Source organism: Malaclemys terrapin, chromosome 15, assembly GCF_027887155.1.
Source record: "Malaclemys terrapin pileata isolate rMalTer1 chromosome 15, rMalTer1.hap1, whole genome shotgun sequence".
Classification (NCBI taxonomy): Eukaryota; Metazoa; Chordata; order Testudines; family Emydidae; genus Malaclemys; species Malaclemys terrapin.
Genome location: NC_071519.1, coordinates 11,768,736 through 11,795,093, shown reverse-complemented (window position 1 = coordinate 11,795,093; position 26,358 = coordinate 11,768,736). Strand labels below are relative to the sequence as shown.

Sequence of the window (26,358 nt, the reverse complement as noted above, 5' to 3'; positions counted from 1 at the left end):
CCCGGGGCCCTAGCAGCGGCAGACCTGCTGTTGTCAGTGGGGATCCTGGCCGCAACACACTGACATAGGCTCTGGCAGTGCTGCAGCCAGACTGGGGTCGGCTGCCCCTGGGCTACTTACACACACCCCCTTGGGGCCTACCTGGGTCCTGGTGTCGGCCTCTGGGGAATCCAGGACCATGGGTTCTTCGGGGCAGGGATTAATCGGCAGGTCCGGCAGCTCCTCCGGATAGCGGGCGCAGGGCAGGCCCGGCAGCTCCTCCGGATAGCGGGCGCAGGGCAGGCCCAGCAGCTCCTCCGGATAGCGGGCACAGGGCCGGCCGGGCAGCTCCTCTGGATAGTGGGCGCAGGGCAGGGCAGGCCCGACGGCTCCTGGCGGCCGCCCTGGGTAGCGGAGTTTTCCCAGCCACGAGCTAGGCTGGAGACGTCTGGTCTCTCCGGCGGCTGGGGCCTTACTGAGCTCTGAGGGCGAGCCTTTATACTTCCGGGTCGCCGCCTGACCCTCTGGGGGGCGGGCTCTGAGCTCCCTAGCTCCGCCCACTCCAACCTCTGGATGGGCTGTTCCCCCTCCGGGGCGGCGGGGAGCCACACCGACTCACTACACACCCTCCCCCTCAAGTCTGGCTCCCGCTCGTCGGGGTCAGGCTCTTCCATCCCTCCGAGGCGGGACAGGAAGTCTGCGTTTGCATGTTCCTTACCAGCCCTATGCTGGATGGTGAAAGCGTAGGGTTGCAAGGCCAGATACCACCGCAGTAATCGGTCGTTGTTATTTTTCATTTTCATCAACCATCGGAGGGGGGCATGGTCCGTCACTAGCGTGAACGGCGCCCCAAGGAGGTAGTACCATAGGGCGTCACAGGCCCATTTTACGGCAAGTGCCTCTTTCTCGACCACGGCGTAGTTCTTTTCACGGGGGAATAATTTTGAGCTAAGGTATAGGACCGGGTGGTCTTCTCCATCAACTTCTTGGGACAGGACGGCCCCCAGCCCTACCTCTGAAGCATCCGTCTGGAGGATGAATCCCTGGTGGAAGTCCGGGCTGTATAAGACTGGTTCCTGGCAGAGACACGTCTGGAGTGTCGGGAAGGCGTCTTCGCAATCTGGGGACCACCACACCTGCCGGGGGCTGTCCTTCGTCAACAGTCCGGTTAAGGGTGCTGCGATGGAAGCAAACTGGGGGATGAACTGCCAATAGTACCCGACGAGCCCCAGGAACTGTCGGACTTGGCGTTTCGTGGTGGGTGTCGGGCAGGCTGCCAGGGCTTGTACTTTCCCGACGAGGGGCTTCACTCGTCCTCCTCCTATAGTGTACCGCAGGTATGTGGTCTCTTGCCATCCGATGCGGCACTTTTTCGGGTTGGCCGTCTGTCCCACCCATCGCAGGGATCTTAGGACCGCCGCTACCCATTCCAGGTGGTCTTCCCAGTGGCGGCTATAGATCACGACATCATCCAGGTAAGCTGCTGCCTAGTCTCGATGGGGCCGTTGAAGGCGATCCATCAGTCGCTGGAACGTCGCCGGGGCCCCATGGAGGCCGAACGGCATCCGTGTGAACTGGTAAAGTCCTGTAGGAGTGGCGAACGCTGTCTTTTCCTTAGAGGGGTCATCGAGCGGGATCTGCCAGTACCCCTTACTGAGGTCAAGGGTGGTGATAAACCGGGCCTCCCGTAGGCGGCCCAGCAACTCGTCCACACAGGGCATCGGGTAGGCGTCGAACCGTGAGATGGCATTCAGTCTATACAAAAGCGTCGGGTGCCGTCGGGCTTGGGTACCAAGACCGCCGGGCCACGCCACTCACTCTGCGATGGCTCGATGACCCCCAAGGCCAGCATGGCCTGTACTTCTTCCTCCACCTCCTGGCGCATCCGGTACGGCAGTGGCCTGGTCGTTTCTCGGATTACCTTCCCTGGCTCGGTCTGGACAGAGCGATAGACCAGGGTCGTGTACCCGGGTAGGGCCATGAAGGTCCCCTGGAAAGCCTGCAGGAGACATTTGGCCTGCTTGCGCTGCTCCTCCGTGAGAGTGTCGCCGAGCAGGGGAGAAGTGGGGTCCTTGGTCTGGTGTGCGCGGGGACCGAACTCAGACTCTGGCGGGTAAGGGTTAATCAGCAGGCCCTCCCGCTTCCGCCAAGATTTTAACAAATTTACATGATATCGCTGAGTCTTCTTCCGCCGGTCGGGCTGGTGGATCTCGTCGGTGACGGGCCCAACCTTCCGAGCTACCTCGTAGGGTTCCTGCCAACGGGCCAGTAGCTTCGACTCGCTTGAGGGCAGGAGGAGCAGGACCCGATCTCCGGGTTCAAAGTCACGCACCTGCGCCTCCTGGTTATAAGTTTGTTCCTGCCTGTCCTGTGCAGCTTTTAAGTTTTCATGAGCCAGGGCCCCAGCCTGAGCAAAGTACTCCTGCAGCTGGAAGACATACTTCAGGAGGCCCTGGGTTGGAGAGGGGGACTGCTCCCAAGTTTCCCGCATTAAGTCCAACAGGCCCCATGGATGGCGCCCGTACAACAGTTCAAACGGGGAGAACTTGGTTGAGGACTGGGGTACCTCGCGGATGGCTAAGAGCAGGGGAGGGAGCAACTGGTCTCACTGGCATAGCTCCTCCGGGGGGAACTTCCGCAGCATCTCCTTGAGGGTCCGGTTGAATCGTTCCACCAGCCCATCCGTCTGCTGGTGGTAGACAGAGGTGCATAATTGTTTGACCCCCCCAGGAGCTCGCAGACCTGCTGTAACAACCAGGAGGTGAAGTTAGTGCCTTGATCTGGATTTCTCGGGGCAGGCCCACCCGAGCAAAGACCTTCACCAGTTCCCCGGCGATGGTCCGGGCGGTGGTGCTCCGCAACGGAATGGCCTCTGGGAAACAGGTGGCATAGTCCACGATAGCCAGGACATACTGGAACCCTGAAGCACTTTTGGGGAGTGGGCCCACCAGATCCATGGCCACTCGTTCAAATGGTGTTTCTATTATAGGCATGGGGACAAGGGGTGCCCTGGGTACTCGTTGCAGAGCGGCTAACTGGCACTCCGGGCAGGAGCTACAATAGTTCCTCACCTCCTGGTGAACACCGGGCCAGAAGAACCGCGTTAAAATCCGGGTGAGGGTCTTCTCCTGGCCCAGATGCCCAGCAGCTGGGATGTCATGCGCAAGCTTCATCACGGCGCGCCGGTGACACCGCGGTACCAGCAGCTGCGTTTGGGGCTCCTTCGTACGGGAGTCACGGTCAATCCGGTAAAGACGGTCCCGGCGTAGTTCAAAGTGGGGCCACTGGGTTGTGCGTTGGGGGTCGATGATGGTCCCATCGACTGCCACTAGTTGTTCATAGGCCCAGCTAAAGGTAGGGTCAGCTCTCTGGTCACGGCAGAAATCGGTATGGAGGAGGGGCTCGACCACAGGCCCCGACAGGGGATTGCCGGCTTCTCCGGTTCCTGCTTCAGGTTCTGGGGTCCCGTGCTCCTCTTCCGGTAGGGCCTCCTGGGACTCTCCTTCCAAGGCCGGGGTCGACCGGAGGATCTCCTCAAATGCAGGCCAGTCCCGTCCCAGGATCACCGGATACGCAAGTCGAGGGGCTAAGCCAACAATGATTCGTCGGGTGACGCCAGCCACTGTTAACCGGACCCAGGCACTAGGGTAAGGCCGGACATCCCCATGGATGCATTGCAGGTGAATTGTTCCCAAGTGGGGGTCCGCCTGAGGTCCCAAAGCCTGGCGAACCAGTGTCTGGCCACAGCCGGAGTCGATCAAGGCCCGGGTGGGGTGGCCTCCGACAACTACCGGGACCGTGATCTTGGGAGCCCGTGGTAGCCGGGCCCTGGTGTCCCCTGCACAGACCTGACCGAAGCTGAAGTCCATTTCCGTGCAGTCCCGCTGCAAGTGTCCCGACTTCCCACAACGGAAGCAGGGCCCGAGTTCAGGGCGACTGCCGCGGGAGGGGGCTCCCCTCGGACTCCTAGGGGGACTCCGGGGAACCCTCACGACACTTGGCACGGGGTTGGACGGTCCGGGCCGAGGGGGAGGTTCCGGGCGTCTGGGCCGAGGTCCCGGGCAGGCCTCTTGCCCACGGCCAAGGTTCCGCGGTCCGGTTGGGGCGTCCCCTTTTCTTTCAGTGTTCAGGCGTTCCGGCCCGGGGTTTTGAACTCGGAGGGTGGGCCCCATTGGCGTCTCGGCCGCAAGGAAGTCTTCCATCAGCATGACGGCCGCAGCTAATGTCGCCTGCCGGTGGCGGAGCACCCAGGCCCGTCCTCGCTTCGGGAGGATGTGCACAAACTGTTTGAGGATGACTTGTTCTGTAACCTCCTCCGCCGTACTCGTTTCCGGCTGTAGCCACCACCTACACGCCTCCTTCAGGGCTTGGACCACCAGCCTGGGTCTGGTGCCCGTGGGGTACGTCTGGCTTTGGAATCACTGCCAAAGGGTCTCTGGGCTGACATCTAAGGCATCCAAGATTGCGGCCTTCACCCGGCTATAATTCCTTGCCTCTTCCGTAGCCAGCCCCCTGTATGCTGTCTGGGCAGTCCCCGTTAGGTAGGGGGCCGAAAGGGTGGCCCATTGGTCCTGGGGCCACTCCCGCGCCCAGCGCCACCTGTTCGAACATTACCAAGAACGCCTTGGGGTCATCGTCGGGACCCATCTTGGTTAGTCGCACCGGGACGACGGTGCGGGGCCAGGGCCGGCTTTAGTAAGTGCGGGGCCCAATTCGAACAGTTTCGATGGGGCCCCAGCAGGGATGACTAAAAAAAAAAGCCACTTAAAAAGAACCCTTTCATTTCTTCCATGTATTATTTACTTTCCATGACTATATAAATAATAACAAAATTATATATTATATACATTACTTCATATATTAATTAGCTGATTTTCACTTTCATATTAGGAAAATAACACTGGTCTACAATTTTTGAGAAGTCGTCTGCTTCAGAGATAAAATGTGCTATTTATTATGTATTTTGATGTGCTGAATTCAAATATGACAATTAAAACAACTGATTGGCTACTGTTTCTAAGATATTTAAGTTTTTACATTTTATGTCTATGTATATTGTGTAGATAGTAGAGTTTTAATCATAAATTGTAAACCTAGGTCTTTTCATGTGTTTATGGTTGCTTTACATGATAATATTTCACCTGTCCTGTTTATGTAACACTTTAAAAATCAGCAAAAGGGTTATATAAATAAAATTTATTATGAAATAAAAGACAAAAAACTATTATGTACATAGTTTAGTCCTATTCAGTGTCTACTTGGCGCTTCTTGGCTTATCTCTTGTATTCATTAAATGGAGCATCTCTTGTCACTGTCCAGCAATAGTCTACAAGCATTGATGGGCTCTATTTGCCCTGATAGCATTTCTCCATTGTTGCAATGTCCTGGTGAAATCGCTCGCCGTGCTCGTCACTCACTGCTCCGCAGTTCGGTGGAAAAAAAACTAGATGAGAGTGCAAAAAATGTATCTTTAGTGACATGTTGCAACCAAGGCTTTTGTATGCCTCGAGGAGGTTTTCCACCAACAACCTGTAGTTGTCTGCCTTGTTGTTTCCGAGAAAATTTATTGCCACTAACTGGAAGGCTTTCCATGCCGTCTTTTCCTTGCCACGCAGCGCATGGTCAAATGAATCATCTCGAAGAAGTTCACGAATCTGAGGACCAACAAAGACACCTTCCTTTATCTTAGCTTCACTTAACCTTGGAAATTTTCCACGGAGGTAATTGAAAGCTGCTTCTGTTTTGTCTCCTGGCGGCCGCCCTGGGAAGTGGAGTTTTCCCAGCCACGAGCTAGGCTGGAGACGTCTGGTCTCTCCGGCGGCTGGGGCCTTACTGAGCTCTGAGGGCGAGCCTTTATACTTCCGGGTCGCCGCCTGACCCTCTGGGGGGCGGGCTCTGAGCTCCCTAGCTCCGTCCACTCCGGCCTCCGGATGCGCTCGCCCCCCTCCGGGGCGGCGGGGAGCCACACCGACTCGCTACATGGGGCATGGCTGAAAGTAAGCAAACTGAACAGTACATTTCCTAGGTTTCAGAAGTTGAAGTTTGGTTGACGTTAAGATTCTGCAAAAGGATGACATCCCACCAGGCAACCTTAAGTCTGTGTTAATGAAAGACCCCCCTCCCCACCCGCGTTTTATTAATTCAAGGAGGGGAGGCCATGGCTTCCCTCTAGATATTAACCAGTCCTTCAAGTGCTTGCTCATATCAATTCCGTGCTAGGCGTGTGCACGCCATGTGCACAGTTGCCGGAGATTTTCCCCTTAGTAATATCCATAGGGCCAGCCCTAGCGCCCCCTGGAGCCTCATATACACCAATATACGGGGTGCCACTGGCCCCGCGCCCCCCCAGTACCTTCTTATCACTTGTGACGGTTTCTGGAACGTCGTCTTGCTCCTGCAAGGCTTTCCCGGACTAATGGTTTGGACTCTGTTTTGTTGTAGATAGTTGTAATTAGTGCATTTAGTTCCCAGTTTAGTGTATAGAATGTAGTTAGCTGTCCGGCGCTTAGAGGGATGTCATCCCAGGGACTGGGCATGCCTCGGGATCCAGGCTTTAATCCGTGCTCTTCCTATGCCAGTGAGCGACCCACATTCAGCCTGTCTGAAGTGCCTTGGGGAGGCTGAAGTTAAGGAGAGGTGGAAGATCTGCAGAGGCTTTAGGCCAAGGACTCAGAAAGAGAGAGACATTTGCCCGAAGGCTCTACTGACGGAGCCAGTCCTCAGACTGTCCTCGGAGCCGTCCCACTCCGAATCGGCGCCGAGCACTTCGGCCTCCGTCTCTGACATCATGTCTTTCCCGACACCGTTTTACATCCCCGGTGCCGAGGAAGAGGCACAAGAAGATGGACGCTGGAAAAGGGCGCTCTTTGGTGCCAGAGCGGGACACACGGAGAGTATCGGATGTGGTGAAACCCATGCCTAGCCACGCGTCCTCCTTGGAGCCGTGGTCGGCTCCAGGGTCTGCGACGAGGGCACCGAGACCAATCCAGAACCCACCTCCGACTCCCAGGAGCGGTGACGGTGCCTCACACCTGAGGGCCCCCTCGAGTCTAGAGGTCTTCCAGGCCGCAAAAGACCTGACGACCCTCCTGATACCACCCACTCCCCAAGGAGCCAGACTGGCCACGGCTACCGGGGACAGAAGGGTGCAAAGAACGGAGAGCTCCTTAGCCGGACCGGCACCTTTCCAGGGTAAATGCTGCATGGCCCCACTGCAGCGGTCCCTGACCTGGCATTGGTCACCAAGCCCCCAGGTCAGTCTGGATGCAGAGATGGGCACGGCTCCCCCATGGTATTCAGGTGAGGATACGAGGTGGAATTCTTTGTGTTACAGAAGAAGTATCGGTACCTGATGCATGCACCAGACTTCAGCACTGGTGTTGCGGCTGCTCCTTGGCCACTGGGTTCCTGGCCCATGCATTGGCACCCGTGGGGGATTCGCCCTGCACCAGGGGCCCCTTCCCAGGGACCGTACTCAGTCATGTCCGAGATGCGGTCCATGGCCCTACCCCGCCCGTGACTAGATACTGATTACGGCACTGATCCCAGCACCGAGGTTGCCGAAATGGGCCAGACGGAAGCGGATCAGACTGAGGAGGAAGTACCGGTCCCTCCAATGGCGCTGGCCTCCTCCTCGTCATCGTCGTCCCCCTCCAGAGGAGGCGGTGGCAGGTCCCTCGAAGCCGCTCCTACCGGAGAATTTCAGGGTTCATCAGCAGCTCTTGCAGCAGGTCGCCAGGAACTCGGGGCTGGAGGTGGAAGAACCCAATTCAGAGACTCCCCTCTGCAGGAATGGAGGCAAGAGTTCTCTGGAGGAGGGCAAGACGGTAGCTAAGGCCTCCCTCCTGGCAGCTCCAGTGGCCATCATGCCTTCAGACTCCAGGAAGCATTTTAGGCCACCTCAGCCTCCAAGGTTTTTGGGGGGCCGCGAGGCAGGGAAGGGCTACACGCATCACCAACCCGTTTTCTACCTCAGCCTGTCAGTCGAGCTCAAGTAGATACCCTGGAGGGTCCAGATGGGCCTTTTGAGGATGTGCCCAAGGGTGGCTTACCAGACTTTATCCAGGATCCTTCCTTTTGTTTTTGGACCACCTGTTTTCTTTTCGCACTGCGTAGTCCCACATAACATGGGACCTTTGGGGACTCAGCACTGTGACTGTTGGGGTACATCTGCAGTTTTTGCTCCATCCCTCCCTCCCTCTCACCCCCCCAACTCCATCCCTCTTCAGGGACCCTTCTCATGAGCAACTTATTGTCCGGGGGGGGGGTGTGGAAACCCTTCCGCGTGTGGGGGCGGTGGAAGAGGTCCCTCAGGATTTGAAGGAGAAGGGGTTTTACTCCTGATATTTCCTAATCCCAAAAGCCAAAGTGGGCCTGTGGCCCATCCTGGACCTGTGTCACCTCAACAAATATTTCAAGAAATTGAGATTCCACATGATCTCCCTGGCCTCCATCATTCCCTCCCTGGATCCGGGAGACTAGTATGCCGCCCTTGACTTAAAAGATGCTTATTTCCACATTTCTATTTTCTGTGGACACAGGAGATATCTCCGATTTGTGGTGGGCTGACACAACTATCAGTCCACTGTGCTTCCCTTTGGCCTGTCAGCGGCCCGAAGGGTATTTACAAAGCAGCGATTGCTTCTTACCCGAGACGTCGAAGCGTTCACATCTATCCGTACCGCGACGATTGCCTGATCAAAGTCTGTTCGCAAGATGAGGTGGGATGCTGCATGGACATAGCACTGGCCACCTGTCGGGCCTTAGGCCTGTTGATAAATGAGCAGAAATCAACATTACTTCCGGGTGGAACTGGAAGCATTTCAGACAAGGCAACCATGGTGTCCCTGCTCTTCAATCTCTTACTTAGCAGCCTAAATTTGCCTTCTAGGACCTCTCTCCTATCCCTCCCTATATCATTCATACCTACATGTACCATGACAACTGGCTCCTCCCCAACACTTTGTTTCACGGGATTTTTCAATGGCCCTTGTTTGTTGTTGGCCCTGTCATCTCTGTGTGAAAGGCTGGATCCCGCACTGCTCTCCAATGCTCTGCTAACTGTCCTTAACACATCCCAAATGGCAGTGCCGTTAATCGTGAAGCTCCTAACTCAAGAGAATTCACAGTTGCCTGACGTGCTGTCTGCCATGGATAGGAGCAACGTTAGATTAATTTTGGCATTCCTGGAAGAGCTGCACGTGGTGGACCATCGCTTTGGGGCTCGTGAAACAAGCACTGAGTGGTGGGATCATATCGTCATGCAGGTCTGGGATGACGAGCAGTGGCTACAGAATTTTTGGAGGAGGAAAGCCACCTTCCTGGAACTGTTTGCGGAGCTCGCCCCAGCACTGAGGCGCAAGGACATCCAAATGAGAGCTGCCCTCTCGGTGGAGAAGCACATGGCGATCGCAGTGTGGAAGATGGTGACTCCAGACATAAGAACATAAGAATGGCCGTACTGGGTCAGACCAAAGGTCCATCTAGCCCAGTATCCTGTCTACCGACAGTGGCCAATCCCAGGTGCCCCAGAGGGAGTGGACCAACAGGCAATGATCAAGTGATCTCTCTCCTGCCATCCATCTCCATCCTCTGACAAACAGAGGCTAGGGACACCATTCTTTACCCATCCTGGCTAATAGCCATTAATGGACTTAACCACCATGAATTTATCCAGTTCTCTTTTCAACGCTGTTATAGTCCTAGCCTTCACAACCTCCTCAGGTAAGGAGTTCCACAAGTTGACTGTGCGCTGCGTGAAGAAGAAATTCCTTGTATTTGTTTAAAACCTGCTGCCTGTTAACTTCATTTGGTGACCCCTAGTTCTTGTATTATCGGAATAAGTAAATAACTTTTCCTTATCCACTTTCTCCACATCACTCATGATTTTATATACCTCTATCATATCCCCCCTTAGTCTCCTCTTTTCCAAGCTGAAGAGTCCTAGCCTCTTTAATCTCTCCTCATATGGGACCCGTTCCAAACCCCTAATCATTTTAGTTGCCTTTCTCTGAACCTTTTCTAATGCCAGTATATCTTTTTGTAGATGAGGAGACCACATCTGTATGCAGTATTCGAGATGTGGGCGTACCATCGATTTATATAAGGGCAATAATATATTCTCAGTCTTGTTCTCTATCCCCTTTTTAATGATCCCTAACATCCTGTTTGCTTTTTTGACCGCCTCTGCACACTGCACGGACATCTTCAGAGAACTATCCACGATGACTTCAAGATCTTTTTCCTCACTCATTGTAGCTAAATTAGCCCCCATCATTTTGTATGTATAGTTGGGGTTATTTTTTCCAATGTGCATTACTTTACATTTATCCACATTAAATTTCATTTGCCATTTTGTTGCCCAATCACTTAGTTTTGTGAGATCTTTTTGAAGTTCATCACAGTCTGCTTTGGTCTTAACTATCTTGAGCAGTTTAGTATCATCTGCAAACTTTGCCACCTCACTGTTTACCTCTTTCTCCAGATCATTTATAAATAAGTTGAATAGGATAAGTCCGAGGACTGACCCTTGGGGAACACCACTAGTTACCCCTCTCCATTCTGAGAATTTACCATTAATTCCTACCCTTTGTTCCCGGTCTTTTAACCAATTCTCAATCCATGAAAGGACCTTCCCTTTTATCCCTTGACAACTTAATTTACGTAAGAGCCTTTGCTGAGGGACCTTGTCAAAGGCTTTCTGGAAATCTAAGTACACTATGTCCACTGGATCCCCCTTGTCCACATGTTTGTTGACCCCTTCAAAGAACTCTAATAGATTAGTAAGACACGATTTCCCTTTACAGAAACCATGTTGACTATTGCTCAACAGTTTGTTTTTCTATGTGTCTGACAATTTTATTCTTAACTATTGTTTCGACTAATTTGCCCGGTACCGACGTTAGACTTACCGGTCTGTAATTGCCAGGATCACCTCTAGAGCAGATGTCTGCCGGTCCGTCGCGAAACAGTTTGGAGTCAGGAAGTGAACTCTTGGGGCTGCGTCAACGCAAGTGTGCAGGGCCGTTAATCGCGTCCTGCTAGGAAGGGTAGACCCAGTTCCATAAACAAATGTATCACCGTATCAGTGACTTGGTGAGACGCCCAGAGAGATCAGGCTCCGAGGAGACAATCGTCCAGGTATGGGTAAATCATTATCCCTTGAGAGTGTAAATGAGCAGCTACCGCTGAGAGAACCTTGGAAAATACTCTCGGGGCCGCTGATAGCCCAAAGGTGAGCACTCTGTATTGGAAGTGGTTGTGTCCCAGAGTGAATCTGAGAAATTGTCCGTGAGCGGGTAGGATTGAGATGTGAAAATTGGCATCCCGGAGGTCGAAGGCTGAAAACCAGTCTCCCTGTTCCAATGCTGGAATGATCAGCGATAAGATGACCATCTTGAACTTTTGAGCCTTGACAAACTTGTTGAGCGCTCTGAGATCTAGTATGTGTCTCCAACTTGTTTGTATCAGGGTATAAAGATTTATCTCAGAGGGATTGTCTCTGTCTGGCCTAGGGAGGAACAGAAAGTCCCGCCTTTCACTCAGCTGGTCCATTGTACGGGAATACGTGTACTAGTGGTCTGATAGAATCTGCGGGATACTAGTACCGTGCTTTGTTGACAGTAAACCTGGCTGGGTGCCTTTGTTCCTTAACAGATCTTGTGGTCATTGGGTGGTTAGCTCGAGGTTTGCCGTGCCAGCTGTCTGCGCACGGCTGGGGCGGCACAGAGGGAAAACACACACACACAGAAACCCCCTATTCCTAGTGCCCCTCAGTCCCAACCCACAGCCCCCTTCTCTGCACTGTGCCCTTCAATCACGACCCACAGCCTCTCCTCTACACAGTGCTCTTCAATCCCATTCCACAGCCCCCACCTTCCCCCCAGCAGCAGGTGATTCTGACTCCTTCGGGGAGTTTTTCTTGCTAGGTTTTTGTGTGTGAATCGGCTTCTGGATTTTACAGCATGTTGGAAATTTCCATATTAAATAAAAAGCTCTGCTCATCTCTCCCTCTGCCTTCTCTTTTCTCTTCATAACTGGGGCTGGGAGCATTTCATTTCTTAATTCCCCAGGGATGAGATGTATGTGTATAATGTAGATATTTTCAATATATTTTTTTCCCTTTGTGCTTAGAAATTGAAAACTGATTTTTTTTGCCAACCAAAACCTGAAATAATTCAGAAACCAGAAGAGAAGAACAACAATACATTCAAATCAAAGTGCCAGAACAGAGCAGAACTGGATTTTCAGCAGAGAATTTTCAATTTGGGGGATTTTGTTTTCCTAGGCAAACAAACCTCTCCAAGGGAAGCACAGAGAAAAATGTTTCACTTGGCTGCTTCAGAATAGCTTGACTTAGACACTCTGGCTGTATTTCACTGTCATGGGCTCGCTGTGGATGGGGCATTTTAATAATTTGGGGGGAAGTCCCAGGATGTTTGGAGGAGGTTCTAAGTATGTTACCTTTGCAGATAAAAACTGGACTCCTGAACTTTTTTAGAAATCTCATATTTCAATTGGTTTTATTTCAAGCAGGGATCCCGGAGGCAAGTCTGACACCTTGGGAAGGTTTTTGATTGCAGGAGGCAATATGGGTTGGTCTGTCACTGTACCAAAGGGAGGAGATGGGTGTTTGGATGGGAGGGGAAGAAGATTAAACACAGCCGATGAGGATGGGATTCGAACCCACGCGTGCAGAGCACAATGGATTAGCAGTCCATCACCTTAACTACTCGGCCACTTCATCTGAGCTACTCCAGAATAGCCAGAAAGCCCTGCAGAGGTAGGGACAATGAGGCGTTTTAAAATATGTTAGTGTAAGCAGGGTCTGAGTGAGCTCCCCCCTCACATCTAGTGATGAGCTGGGGGAAAGACTTCAGGAACAGACCGTGTTTGCACAGACCCACCTACTCCGCCTAGCTACGCAGTATGATGGGGTGGCTTTGCCAAAAGGGCCAGTTTTGGCTGATGCTGGGTTACAAAACACATGAGTGCAATGAGATGTTGTTATCCTTATTGCATGAGTAAAGGGCAGCAGAGCTTACTTACCCTGCCCTGATTGAGAGGTTAGGGGGGTGAGGTTATATCTTTTATTGGCCTGCATACAACTGATTGAAGGGTGTGTGTCAGGGTTCCTTTCCCACTCTGAACTCTGGGGTACAGATGTGGGAACCCGCATGAAAGCCCCCTAAGCTTATTTCTACCAGCTTAGGTTTAAACCTGGTATGCTGCCACCACCAAGTGATTTAACAAGAAACAGGGAAAGGACCACTTGGAGTTCCTCTTCCCCCAAAATATCCCCCAAACCCTTACACCCCCTTTTCTGGGGAGGCTTGAGAATCATACCCTCACCAATTGGTTAGAAAGTGATCAAAGACCCAACCCCTTCGGTCTTTGGAGAATGGAAAAATAAGTCAGGTTCTTAAAAGAAGGATTTTATTAAAGAGAAAAGGTAAAAATCATCTCTGTGAAATCAGGATGGAAAAGAACTTTACAGGGTAATCAGATTCAAAGAGCCCAGAGGAACCCCCTCTAGCCTTAGTTTCAAAGTTACAACAAAACAGGGATAAACCTCCCTCTAGCAAAGGGAACATTCACAAGTTGAGAAAACAAAGATAAAACTAACACGCCTTGCCTGGCTGTTACTTACAAGTTTGAAATATAAGTGACTTGTTCAGAAAGATTTGGAGAACATGGATTGATGTCCGGTCCCTCTTAGTCCCAAGAGCGAACAACACCAAAACAAAGAGCATAAACAAAAGCCTCCCCCCAAGATTTGAAAGTATCTTGTCCCCTTATTGGTCCTTTGAGTCAGGTGTCAGCCAGGTTACCTGAGCTTCTTAGCCCTTTACGGGTAAAAGAATTTTGGTGCCTCTGGCCAGGAGAGATTTTATAGTATTGTACACAGGAGGGCTGTTACCCTTACCTTTCTAGTAAAGACAGGTCGCCCTAAACTGAGCCTTACTCGCTGACCAGGGGGATAGGGACGCCAAATGACAGGGAAAGTGAGGAGGAGGAGGGGAATTGTGCTTGAAGTGTCCTAGACGTGGTCTGACCTGTTCAGTGTTTGAAGACAAAGGTAATTACGCTCCAGGGAGAATTGTTGTTTCTGTTCGGTGATTAGCAGAGTGGAATTACTGAGAAGTGCCTCTGGGCGTTCTGTCTCAGACCTGGTGTCAGGACGCTGGTGCAAGGAAAGACAAGGCAGAGGCTGTACTGGCAGTGAGGTTCCCGGCTACCCAGGGCAATCACGAAGAGCTGAAATCACTGAATTCCTGGGTTAAGCAGGGGAACCTCAGAACACGACAGAAAAGGTAGCGAGTAGCCAGCAGCCGAGAAAAGCAGCTGTAGCAACTGCAGCTCTGCACAGCAACCACAGACACTTGTGAGCTGGGAGGTGAACCCTGTGAACAGACCTCTGAAGGCTGGGTCTGCACTAACCCAGCACAGACAGTTGTGAGTGGGGTGCCATGGAAGGAGAGGAGTGTGATGTGTTAAAGGGGCATTTGTTTGTCAGACTTTCCCACTGCCAGGTGGGAAACTGAGGCAAAGGACACTGCCCAATGCATTGTGGGGTGGGGTTTAGCTTATGGTTGCAAGCTTTTGCCTGCTACTGCCCCAGCTCAGACCCTAATGCCACCCCCCAGCCTGCTGGCAAAGCCCCTAGGAATCCCAGGACAATGCCCCCAATTCGGCCCTTCCCTCTACTGCAAACCCCCCACAGATCCCAGACCAACCCCGTCCCAGCTGGGTCTGTGGCAGCCACAGCTCATTGAGGAGCTTCCCTGGCTGATTCTTCTCTGTGCCTGTGCAAAAGCAGTTCCTAATTTCTTCCTCGTTAGTATAGGGGTGAGTGTTCCTGCCTGTCCCGTAGGAGACTGGGGGCTGATTCCTCAATGGGAAAGCCGAGCTTTTGATGCAAACGGCTAACGCAGATCTTCATGCTCATCAGCCCCGAGCCAGGTCTCCGTGCTGTAAATTATTCCAGCATCTGGGAAGGAAACCACAGCAGCCCACAGCCCAGTTCTGGTAACGCTTTGCTGTCACTGGGACATGATGTAAAAAGAGTATCACTGTTCTGTCTGTTATTACATGAAACCACTTAAATCCTCCTTTTTTTACTTAATAAAATCACTTTTGTTTATTAATAAACCCAGAGTAAATGATTAATACCTGGGGTAGCAAACAGCAGTGCATATCAGTGTTATAGAGGGCGGACAATTTATGAATGTACCCTGTATAAGCTTTATAGAGAGTGAAACGGATTTATTTGGAGTTTGGATGCTATTGGGAGCTGGGTGTCTGGGTGCTGGAGACAGGTGACCTGCTGAGCTGTTTTCAGTGAAGTCTGCAGCTTTGGGGCGTGGTTCAGACCCTGGGTCTGTGTTGCAGCAGGCTAGCATGTCTGGCTCAACAAGGTAGGGTTCTGGAAGTCCCAAGCTGGCAGGGAAAATGGGCTCAGAGGTAATTTCAGCACGTCAGGTGACAGTCCCAAGGGGATCTCTGTGACTGAACCCATCACACCAGTCTTATTAATCTCTCCTCATAAGGAAGCTGTTCCATACCCCTAATCAGTTTTGTTGCCCTTTTCTGAACCTTTTCCAATATATATATATATATATTTGAGATGGGGCGACCACATCTGCACACAGTATCATTACTGGAACACAAAAAATCTGAAGCAGCAAAAACTGTCACAAAACTTTATATGTGCACTTTCTCCCCTGAGAATGGTGCAAACAAGACAAGGCGCTACAGAAGCCGGTTCCCCAGGTTTCTGGCTTTCTCCAATGACACATGGACGCTTCCTACAGCTCACTACATCCTCTGCTGTGTGTTTAATGACCTGCTGGGATTTGGGAATGTGATTATTGCCCAATGTTACTGACATTAAACCCCTTTTGGGCAAGGCAAAAAACACCTCCTTGCATTGGCCGGGAATCGAACCCGGATCAACTGCTTGGAAGGCAGCTATGCTCACCACTATACCACCAATGCAATTGGAAAAAGCAGCTCTCCCAGGTGCCACATGTACTAGCAAAATGATTCATTCCTGCACAGCTAATGAGCAGGATGAGTGGACAGGCAGCAACCTGTCAGCTCTGAGGACAGACAGGTCTCCACAGTGGCTGAAAGATGGGGAGAGGTGTGCTACATCCCAGGGTGAGGTATTGTACGAGTAGGATTTTAGGTTGGTATTTTGTATAATTTAAAATAGAGGATAAAAAATAATCACAATAATAATGGAGCGTGTATTAAATCTATTGGTGTATCATATAATCATATCCCGCCAGCCACCCTTTTTGAATTGCAGAAAGGAATGGCCTAATGGGCCATTTGGTAATGATGCGTCAGCTGGAATCTGGGTCTGGACTGATTTCAAGGCAGTAACAGACCTTTTAAGGTCAACACTTTGTTGTAGGTTTAGCATTTTAAAAGAAGTAAAAGAATTCAAGAATTGTTTTTCCTTTGCATTGCAATTTGATGTTCCTGTTCAAAATGTTGTGTGTAAATCAATCCTGTTTTGTGTGTGAATGAGGAATGGGTGTTAAGAGATAAGTGTGAAGTCCATCGCTGAACCAGATGTTCTAGGGAGGAACCGGAGACAGACAGCTGATAAGTAGGATGGGTGGACAGGCAGCAACCTGTCACCTCTGAGCACAGACAGGTTCCCACCGTGACTGGGGATGGAGCTGCTACATCCCAGGGGGAGGTGTCACCAACCCCACCTCTCCCCTCAGAGAAGGGAAACAAAGATAAATGACCAGAATGACAAACCTTAGCTCCTTTTAAGGTAAATGTTCGTGTTCCTGTTCGTTCCCGCTACCAACAGAGAGGTCCGTTGCTGATTCCAGTCCTGGGGCTCTGCAGGGATACGGGACGATTCAGGCTGTCACTGAGCTGAAGAAGAGAGATGGTTTTAACAGGGACGGCTGCCTGGTCTTAAGTGTGTTTGTCAGCTTCTCTGGGTGTTTGGTACATGGAGGCAGTCCCTGCTCCTGGGTCTGTCCTGTGCAAAATAGCAAAACATTTCTCTGAAAGGAGGGAAAGGAAATGGCCACACCAGGACATACAGGATTCCTCTACGCACAGGGACTCTGACAAGTGATTGATCTCCCCTCCCAATGCACTACATGAACATGCAGCTCTTTAATGGCTCATGCCCATGGGACACAGGACATTTACAACAGTGGAATCATAGGATTGGAAGGGACCTCAGGAAGTCTTCTAGTCCAGTCCCCTGCACTCGTGGCAGGACTAAGTATTATCTATACCATCCCTGACAGGTGGTTGTCTAACCTTTATTAAAAATCTCCAGTGATGATGATTCCACAACCTCCCTGGGCAATTTATTCCAGTGCTTACCCACCCTGACAGTTAGGAACTTTTTCCTAATATCCAACCTAAACCTCCCTTGCTGCAATGTAAGCCCATTGCTTCTTGTCCTATTCTCAGAGGTTTAGAAGAACAATTTTTCTCTCTCCTCCTTGTAACAACCTTTTATGTACTTGAAAACTGTTCTCATGTCCCCTCTCAGTCTTCTCTTCTCCAGACTAAACAAACCCAATATTTTCAATCTTCCCTCATGGCTCATGTTTTCTAGATCTTGAATACTTTTTGTTGCTCTTCTCTGGACTTTCTCCAATTTGTCCACATCCTTCCTGAAAGGCGGTGCCCAGAACTGGACACAATACTCCAGCTGAGGCCTAATCAGCCTATTACTGTCCTGAGACCTCCAGGTGAAGTGGCAATCCAACTGTATGGAAGCAGGAGACATGGGTTCAATTCCCAGCTCTGCCAGTGACTCCCTGGGTGACTTTGAACAAGTCACTGAGTCTGACCGTGCCTCTGTTCTCCATCTGCAGGTACGTCTACATTGGAGCTGGAGGCATCATGCCCAGCTGGAGGAGACATACTGGTGCTAGCTCGGATCAAACTGGAGTGCTAAAAATAGAAGTGTAATGGCATGAGCTCCAGGAGGGGCTAGTCACCTGAGTGCTCATCAAGGGTCTCAGGTGGGATCACACTCAGGATGGCTAGCCCCTTGCACCACTGTGGCTCCATTTCTATTTTTAGCACACTAGCTTGATCAGCGCTAGCACAGGTATGTCTACACAAGCCGGAATTACACCTCCTTTTTCCAGTGTAAACAGACCCCAAATCACGGGGATACTTCCTTTCGTCCGCCCTCTGTAAACTCTTTGTACTCTATATGTACAGCTTCTAGCACAGCGTGCTAGCCTGACTTCACGTGAGGCTTCTAGGCTCTACTGGACTGGTTATTAATAATAATTTATGTGCCACCAAGAAATAAGGGAACCATTGGCTGAAAACCAAGCGTGCAGCACTACAGTAGGCACCTGTCACTTGGAAGTTAACACGGCTTCCAAGCTTTCTGTTTTCTCACATCAGGACATCCAAGGGGACCTCGACAGAACAGCAGAAAAGCCACAATCTGGTGGGCAGAGCTCCTGGTGGCTCTGAAGCCCGGCTGGTGCCGGCGGAGGAGGTGGAGAAGGAAGGAAAAGGGGGGGGGGGGGTTTTCTCGTGGTCTCTCTTCAGTGGCATCTTTTCTCCGCGAGCAGCGGCAGCCCGGGGAATGACTTGGCCACAGCTGAGCCGCCGCTCTGCTCCGGGGGCGAGGGGTGACAATTACAAACTACTGTATTCTGTGATTTACTTTCTAGAATCTAAAGTATATTTAAGTATAATCTAAAGTTCTCCTGTGAAATGCTGGCTGTGCAACCCTTCCATGGCTGGAGCATTCTTGTGTTTTTATTTTAAGTACAAATAAATATGTATAACGAATTTAAAAGTATGTAATTAGTCATTTGGTATGTTGGGTGGCACCCCAATTCCCCTCTGCACCGCCAGCTGGTTGCTTGACCTTGCCTTGAGATAGGGGTTGAGGCAATTTTAAAGTGTGCGCTCCAGTAACACCATGACTACTCTTCTCTGTTCCCGTTGTCCGAACAAACCCATCTGGCTAGGGAGAAGCCACATACAAGGTGTCTTTGTTCACACGTGTTCGGATAAGAGATACGAGTATCAAAAGGTGAAACCCCCAATTCTCTCTCAGGCTGACAAACGAACTTGGATACTAGCAGTGGAAATTTCCGAAATACAGACTGTGAACAGCAAACCCGGTCTCTGTGCCCCCCAGGGGGGTCTTTTCGGTTTTGTTCATTGCATTTCGTCTTGTACATGCGACAGAGAAGGTTTTTTTAAAAGCTGAACCTTCCCGTCCTGGCCTTCCCTGTCCTGGCAAAAAGCTTCCGAGCAGCACTGACTTTGGGAAGTGTTAAATGAGATTAAACGGCTCAGATGAGGTGGCCGAGTGGCTAAGGTGATGGACTGCTAATCCGCAGAGATTTGAATCCCATCCTCATTGGATGGTTACAGTCTCTACCCCTCCTTCCCATAGAACTCTCTTCAGCTTGGTACCCAGCCCTTCCCCCAATGAGCCTTCCTACCCACAAAACCCTTCAGAAAACAACAAACCTCAGGCCTGGATCCGTGTTCCTCTGCTTTGCACACTCCCAACACAAACCAACCTTCTCAGGCAGGGGCAGATCCAGGGGTGGGATGGTTGAATTTGCCCTGCCAGGCTCCAGCTTGACACCTGGGCCAGCCCTGCCTCCTCCAGCCAGGGGGTGTAGTGCCCAGCCAAGCACTGGTGAAACAAGAGGTGAAAGGACCGATTCAGCCGCAGACAAGTAACATTTGCAGCTGCCTCTGAGGGACGTGCCTGTATCCACATTGGTGCTGAACTTTGGTTTGTGGTATTATTACAGGAACACAAAAGAATCTGTAGCAGCAAAACCTGTCACAAAACTTTACATGTGCACTTTCTCCCCTGAGCATGGTGCAAACAAGACAATGAGCTACAGATGCCTGTTGCCCTGGTTTCTGATTTTCTCCAGTAAGACAAGGATGCGTCCTACAGCTCATTGCATAGTCCTGTCCCCTGCAGTGTGTTTAGTGACCTGCTGGGATTTGGGTTATTGAGAATGTGATTATCACACAATGTGACTGACATTAAACCCATTTTGGACAAGGTAAAAAAAACCACACCTTGCATTGGCCAGGAATGGAACCCAGGGCAACTGCTTGGAAGGCAGATAAGCTCACCACTATACCACCAATGCAGCTGACAAAATTATTTTCTCCTGGGTCTCACATGTACTAGGAAAAGGGTTGGATGCTGCCTGGCCACCTGTCAGGCCTTAGGCCTGTTGATAAATGAGCAGAAATCAACATTACTTCCGGGTGGAACTGGAAGCATTTCACACAATGCAACCATGGTGTCTTCAATCTCTTACTTAGCAGCCTAAATTTGCCTTCCAGGACCTCTCTCCTATCCCTCCCTATATCATTCATACCTACATGGACCATGACAACTGGCTCCTCCCAGCACTTTGTTTCACGGGATTTTTCAATGGCCCTTGTTTGCTGTTGGCCCTGTCATCTCTGTGTGAAAGGCTGGATCCCGCACTGCTCTGCAATGCTCCGCTAACTGTCATTAACACATCCCGAATGGCAGTGCCATTATTCGTGAAGCTCCTAACTCAACAGGGTTCACAGTTGCCTGACCTGCTATCTGCCATGGATAGGAGCAACGTTAGATTACTTTTGGCATTCCTGGAAGAGCTGCACGTGGTGCACCATCGCTTTGGGGCTCGTGGAACAAGCACTGAGTGGTGGGATCGTATTGTCATGCAGGTCTGGGATGACGAACAGTGGCTACAGAATTTTTGGAGGAGGAAAGCCACCTTTCTGGAACTGTTTGCGGAGCTCACCCCAGCACTGAGGCGCAAGGACACCCAAATGAGAGCTGCCCTCTCGGTGGAGAAGCACATGGCGATCGCAGTGTGGAAGCTGGTGACTCCAGACGTTTGCCGGTCAGTCGCGAATCAGTTTGGAGTCGGGAAGTGAGCTCCCGGGGTTCGCGGGCTCAGCAGCGTTGCTAGGGCGACGTCAGAACCGGAGCCTCCCCGGCCGCCCCGCGCCAGTAGTCGCTAATGGCTGCGCATGCGCGGCGCCCGCCCAGAGCCGGTGAGAGACTCCATTTCCCAGCAGGCCCCGCGGCCGGAGAAGCAGGGAGGGGGCGCAGGCTGGCGGCCCCCAGCGCGGCCGGCAGCTATGGGGGGAGGGTGGGCACAGCCAGAGGAGCGGGGGGGGCGCGGCTGGAGGAGCAGGGGGGAGCGCAGCATGGCGGCTGGCAGCCGCGGCCGGAGGCGTGAGGGGCGGGGCACGGGGGTGGCACAGCAGGGCCGGAGGAGCCATGGGGGGGAGGGGCGGGGTGGTCAGAGGAGGAGCCAAGGGGGGCGTGGCCAGAGGAGCCAAGGGGGGGCTCCTTTTTTATGTTTGCTCCCCCTCCTCTTAGAAGCTGGCTACGGCACTGCCAGGGCGCAGCGCCCAGGGCAGGGGGAGGGTCTGGGGCTCCCCAGAGTGGCCCAGACGCCCCAGCAGCTCCAGCTTCTGCCCAGGGGGCGGGGCCTCGGGGAAAAGGGAGGAGGAGGGGTGGAGCCTCGGTAAAGGGGGAGGAACGGGGCAGGGCCTTGGGGAAGGGAGGAGTAGGGGCGGGGCCTTGGCGGAAGACAATGAGAAGGGGCGTGGCCTCAGTAAAAGGGGCGGGGCAGGGGCGGGGCGGGGGCCCATGGCAGGGAGGGGGGCGGTTGCTCCCAGTGTTCGCGGGCTCAGCAGCGTTGCTAGGGCGACGTCAGAACCGGACCCTCCCCGGCCGCTCCGCGCCAGTAGTCGCTGAGCGCTGCGCATGCGCGGCGCCGGCCCAGAGCCGGCGGGAGACTCCATTTCCCAGCAGGCCCCGCGCGCCGCCGAGCGGCAGTTTCCGGGCAGGCGCAGCTCGCCCCGAGGAGAGGGGGCGTTTCCCCGCCCCTAGCCCTGCGCGCGCGGCAGAGCCGGGCCCGGGGGCCGACAGCGGGTGAGTGCGGAGCCTCTTCTGCCTCCCGCCGGCACCGCGTGTGGCCGGGCCCCGCCGCTCCCCTCCCCTCCCCTCTAGTGCGCGTGCCCCCGGGACCCCTCTGCTCCCGCCCCGGCCCCCCCCCCCGCGGCCCGAGCCCGTGTCCGTTACCTGCTCTCACCCCCCCCGCCTGTTATCTCCGTCACCGGCCCCGTGCCCCTCCCCCCCCCTGTTATCTCCGTCACCGGCCCCGTGCCCCTCCCCCCACCCCGTTATCTCCGTCACCGGCCCCGTGCCCCTCCCCCCACCCCGTTGTCTCCGTTACCGGCCCCGTGCCCCTCCCCCTACCCCGTTATCTCCGTCACCGGCCCCGTGCCCCTCCCCCCACCCCGTTGTCTCCGTCACCGGCCCCGTGCCCCTCCCCCTCCCCCGTTATCTCCGTCACCGGCCCCGTGCCCCTCCCCCCACCCCGTTATCTCCGTCACCGGCCCCGTGCCCCTCCCCCCCCCCGTTATCTCCGTCACCGGCCCCGTGCCCCTCCCCCCACCCCGTTATCTCCGTTACCGCCCCGTGCCCCTCCCCCCCCGTTATCTCCGTTACCGGCCCCGTGCCCCTCCCCCCACCCCGTTATCTCCGTTACCGCCCCGTGCCCCTCCCCCCCCGTTATCTCCGTTAACAGCAGCGTGTTTGCAGGTGAAGGCGACTCGCCCCACAGTCGCTGCGGGGAAAGAGGCCGAGCGGGAGGCAAGACCAGGTTTCAGGCCCATGCGGAGGGGGAAGAATCGTTCCCCGGAACCGCTGCGGCTGGAGCAGAAGCCACGGGGTTAACTGGCAGCCGGGGCGGGGCAGGTCGGACAGGAGGAAACACGTCCCTACTGTCGGGGGTTCAGCGCTGGGGTAAATTGCTCAGGGAGGTTGTGGAGTCTCCATCATTGGGGATGTTTAAGAGCCGGATGGACAAACACCTCTCAGGGATGGTCTAGATAATACTGAGTCCTGCCTTGAGTGCCAGGGACTGGACTAGACGACCTCTCGAGGTCCCTTCCAGGCCTACGATTCTATGAAAGCCGGGGGCCTCCCGCTCGCTGTCTGGGGTACGGTGTCTCCCAGCTGCTAACAGGACACTGCGCTGGGCCCTGACTGACTTTCCCTGTCCCCAGTGCGGGGTGAGGGGTTTCCTCCCCTCCTGGGGCTGCTCTGTGCATGGCCGGGTCCCTGCTCCCTTAGGCCATGCCCAGAGCAGCCACCGCCTGTATTAAACCCTCACATGCTGACACTGCTTGTGCCAGACAAGTGCCCATAACCCAGCACAGACCGTCCCCATGAGGGGTCTTTCCCCTGGTGCTGAGCTGGGTCCCGGGGGTCGTTATTTGCCAGGGACAGGACATGGGAATTTGTTGAGTCTTTTGGCTCCTCCACCCCTCCCCTCTCCTGTTAAAGCAGCATTGGCCTGGGCCTGTGTGAATGGATGGCACAGGGGCCGGGGGAGGTGACAGAACGTAGCCCTGTGTCCACACCCTACACCTGATTGCAATAATCATTGTACAAATTATGCCTTGTGAGGGACCATTGGAAAACTCATAAATTTGCTGCTCATTATTATTCTGATAAAATATGTCTGGCAACATCCAAACCCCCATCCCTGCCCAAACGGTGGTTGGCAAATCACCCTGAGTCCTTGCCCCAGATGTGGGGAGCAGCGGTGGTGGGGAAGGGGGGATCCCCCATTATATGTTTTAAAGGATTTTGGCTCCTTCCTCCTATACCACATTTCCGGTCTCATCGACTCCAGTGTCTGGATTGACATTGCAATAAAGACACAGCGTGACTCTGGATTAACATGGGGGAGGTGGTGTCATTAGTTACTGTCACTGGGGGCGCTGGCTGTTGTTGACGGAAGGGAGGCTGTTCTCTCTCACTTTCCACTCAAGGTGTCGGGTTTGAGTTTCTTGGGTCACACGCTGCTGCCTCCAGTGTGATCTGGGAACGCTGGGCCGAGCAGCTTCTCTGCCCCAGCAGGGTCTGTGCCATGGAGAGACCTTTGTTAAAGCGCCTTCAGTGCCCAGCCAAGGGGAGAGACTTTCTCCAGCGGCTGGAAGTAGCCCCCTACAGTCGCCCCGGGCTCTGCCAACACCAAATGCTGAGCCAGAGACCTCAGGGAAAGTGCTGGGGTTGGGCAGGGAAGTGACTCTGCACAAATGTCCCGGGAGCCTCGGATTTCACAGCCCCTGGGAATGTGCTCCCTGGTTGTGAATGTCCCTGAGGGATGGCTGGGAGCTGCCTGTACAGCAGTGAAGCGGCTGCCCTCAGCTCCTGCCAGGATCTGCCCAGGGAGCAAACTGGGGGATTCAGGAGTGGAAGAGACTGGGCCCCAGTGGGGTTTGCCCTTTGTGTGTCTGGAGGGTGGAGGTGTCAGGAAGGGAAAGGGGGGAAGACTTGCACTGTGTTGACCTCAGTACGTCGACCATGGCTCAGCGTTGCTTGGGGAAGGGGTGTTACCGTGTTGGCATAATGGACAGTTTACATTGGTGGGAGAGAAATTTAAGTGCAGAGACACGCGCAACTAAGTCAATGCCATGCAGCTTACGTTGACCTAGTGTAGATGAGGTCTTTATAATGTAGAGTAGGCCTGGGAGGCTTTAATCCTGGTGGGAAGACCTACCGCTAATAAAATCACTGTGGGAGAGCCTAGATAGTCACTTGCCACGGAAAAAAGTCGGTGGGGCCTCTGTGTGAAGTGGACAAAAGCCTCTTCTGAAATCTCTCCAATTGTTCTTTTCGCCCCGACAGGCTACAGAATAACGTCCATGTTTTGCTCTGGATCGTCCCACCCTTCCAGAGGAAAGGCAATGGCTGCAGCAGAGTTAGCTGAGGTATGGGATTATCACAGAGCTGGTGGTGGGTTCTGGCTGGAGGGAGATGCGCAGTAAATGTACAGAAATGTTCCTCCTGGAGGTGGAATTGGGCAGGAAATACCCAGGGTGGGGAAGAGGAGGGGACAAACTTGCCAGAATGAATTCGGATTAGGCCCCACATTGAAGGAGCAGACTCCTTGGGTTTGGGTGTGGAACTTCCCCTGTTTGTGGAACAGGAAATAACCCCCTGGCCAGGGCTGCAAAAACTTCCCAGGCTCCTAGTGCTGCAGCCCGAACCAACAGACACACTTCAGCCACTTTGGGGGGAGGGATAGCTCAGTGGTTTGAGCATTGGCCTACTAAACCCAGGGTTGTGAGTTCAATTCTTGAGGGGGCCATTTAGGGATCTGGGGCAAAAAAAATTGCTCCTGCTAGTGAAGGCAGGGGATTGGACTTGAAGGGACTTTGAAATGTTATCCAGTTCTATGAGACAGGTATATCTCCATATATTTTATTTTTTATTTACCACTCTCCCAAACTCTGTGTCATCTGCAAACTTCATCAGTGATATTATATTCTCTTCCAAGTCATTGATAAGCAAGTTAAATAGCAGAGGGCCAATAACCGATCCCTGTGGGACCCCAATAGAAACCCACCCACGTGACCATTTAGAGTTACACTTTGAAATGTATCAGCTGGTTTTGAATCTAGTTCATGTATGTCATGTTAATTTTGTATTGATGTAGTTGTTTAAGTATCATGCTGTACCAGGTCAAATACCTTAGAGAAATCAAAGTATATTACATTAACGCTATTCCTTTATCGACCGAACTTCTGATCTCCTTCAAAAAAAGAAAAAAAAAAAAAATCCAATTAGTTTGTGAGGATCTGTTTTCCCTAAATTGTTGTTGATTGGAATGAATTATATTACCCTCTTTTAATTCTTTATTAATATTCCCCCTCTTCCCCCGCATTATCTTGCCCATCTTCGATGTCAGGCCTGTTATCTTGGTCATCCCTTTTACAATTTTTTTTAAATATAGGGGCAACTTTATTGTTGACTTCCAGTCTTCTGGAGTTTCCGCAGTGTTCCAAGAGCTATTGAAAAACAGCATTAATGGTCCAGAGAGCCCCTCAGCCTGCTTTTTTAAAAACTCTTGAATGGAAGATATCTGGAAGTGCTGATTTTAAAAATGTCTGACGTTAGTAGCTTCTGTTTAACATCCTCATGACTTATTATTTTGATGAAAAGAGTGGTGTTGTCATCATAAACATATCACGACATCATTTGCTTGTTTTCCCCAAATCCAGGAGTGAAATACTCACTGAACATTTTTACTTCTTCTGTATTATTATTGATAATTCTGCCCTTTCTGTCTAGTAATGGACCAATAACGTTGTTAGGATTTTTTTGTTTGTTATTGATATACTAAAAAACAAGAACCCTCCTTCATATTTCCTTAATTCTGCTGGCCAGAGAGTTCTCCATTTGTTTCTTTGCTTTGCCTTATTAATGTTCCACAATTCCAAGCTTCTGACATTTTTTCCTGTCGACTTCCTCTTTCTTCCAGGTGTTTGTTTATATATAATTTTATGGGGGGG

General features: G+C 52.5%; 1 protein-coding gene and 2 non-coding genes across 3 annotated transcripts in view; 1 reads left to right on the top strand and 2 right to left on the bottom strand.

The window, feature by feature from the left end:
- LOC128822976 (zinc finger protein 420-like) overlaps window positions 1-26,358 on the top strand; it is a 68,825-nt gene that overhangs the window by 23,120 nt on the left and 19,347 nt on the right. Inside the window, exon 4 of the mRNA XM_054004911.1 lies at window positions 24,692-24,774. Coding sequence (XP_053860886.1) covers window positions 24,692-24,774 — 83 coding nt within the window. The remainder of the gene's footprint in view (window positions 1-24,691; window positions 24,775-26,358) is intronic.
- On the bottom strand, window positions 12,643-12,724 carry TRNAS-GCU (transfer RNA serine (anticodon GCU)). Its single transcript has one exon. It is a non-coding gene; the product is annotated as a tRNA-Ser (tRNA).
- Window positions 15,904-15,975, bottom strand: TRNAG-UCC (transfer RNA glycine (anticodon UCC)). The gene has a single exon. It is a non-coding gene; the product is annotated as a tRNA-Gly (tRNA).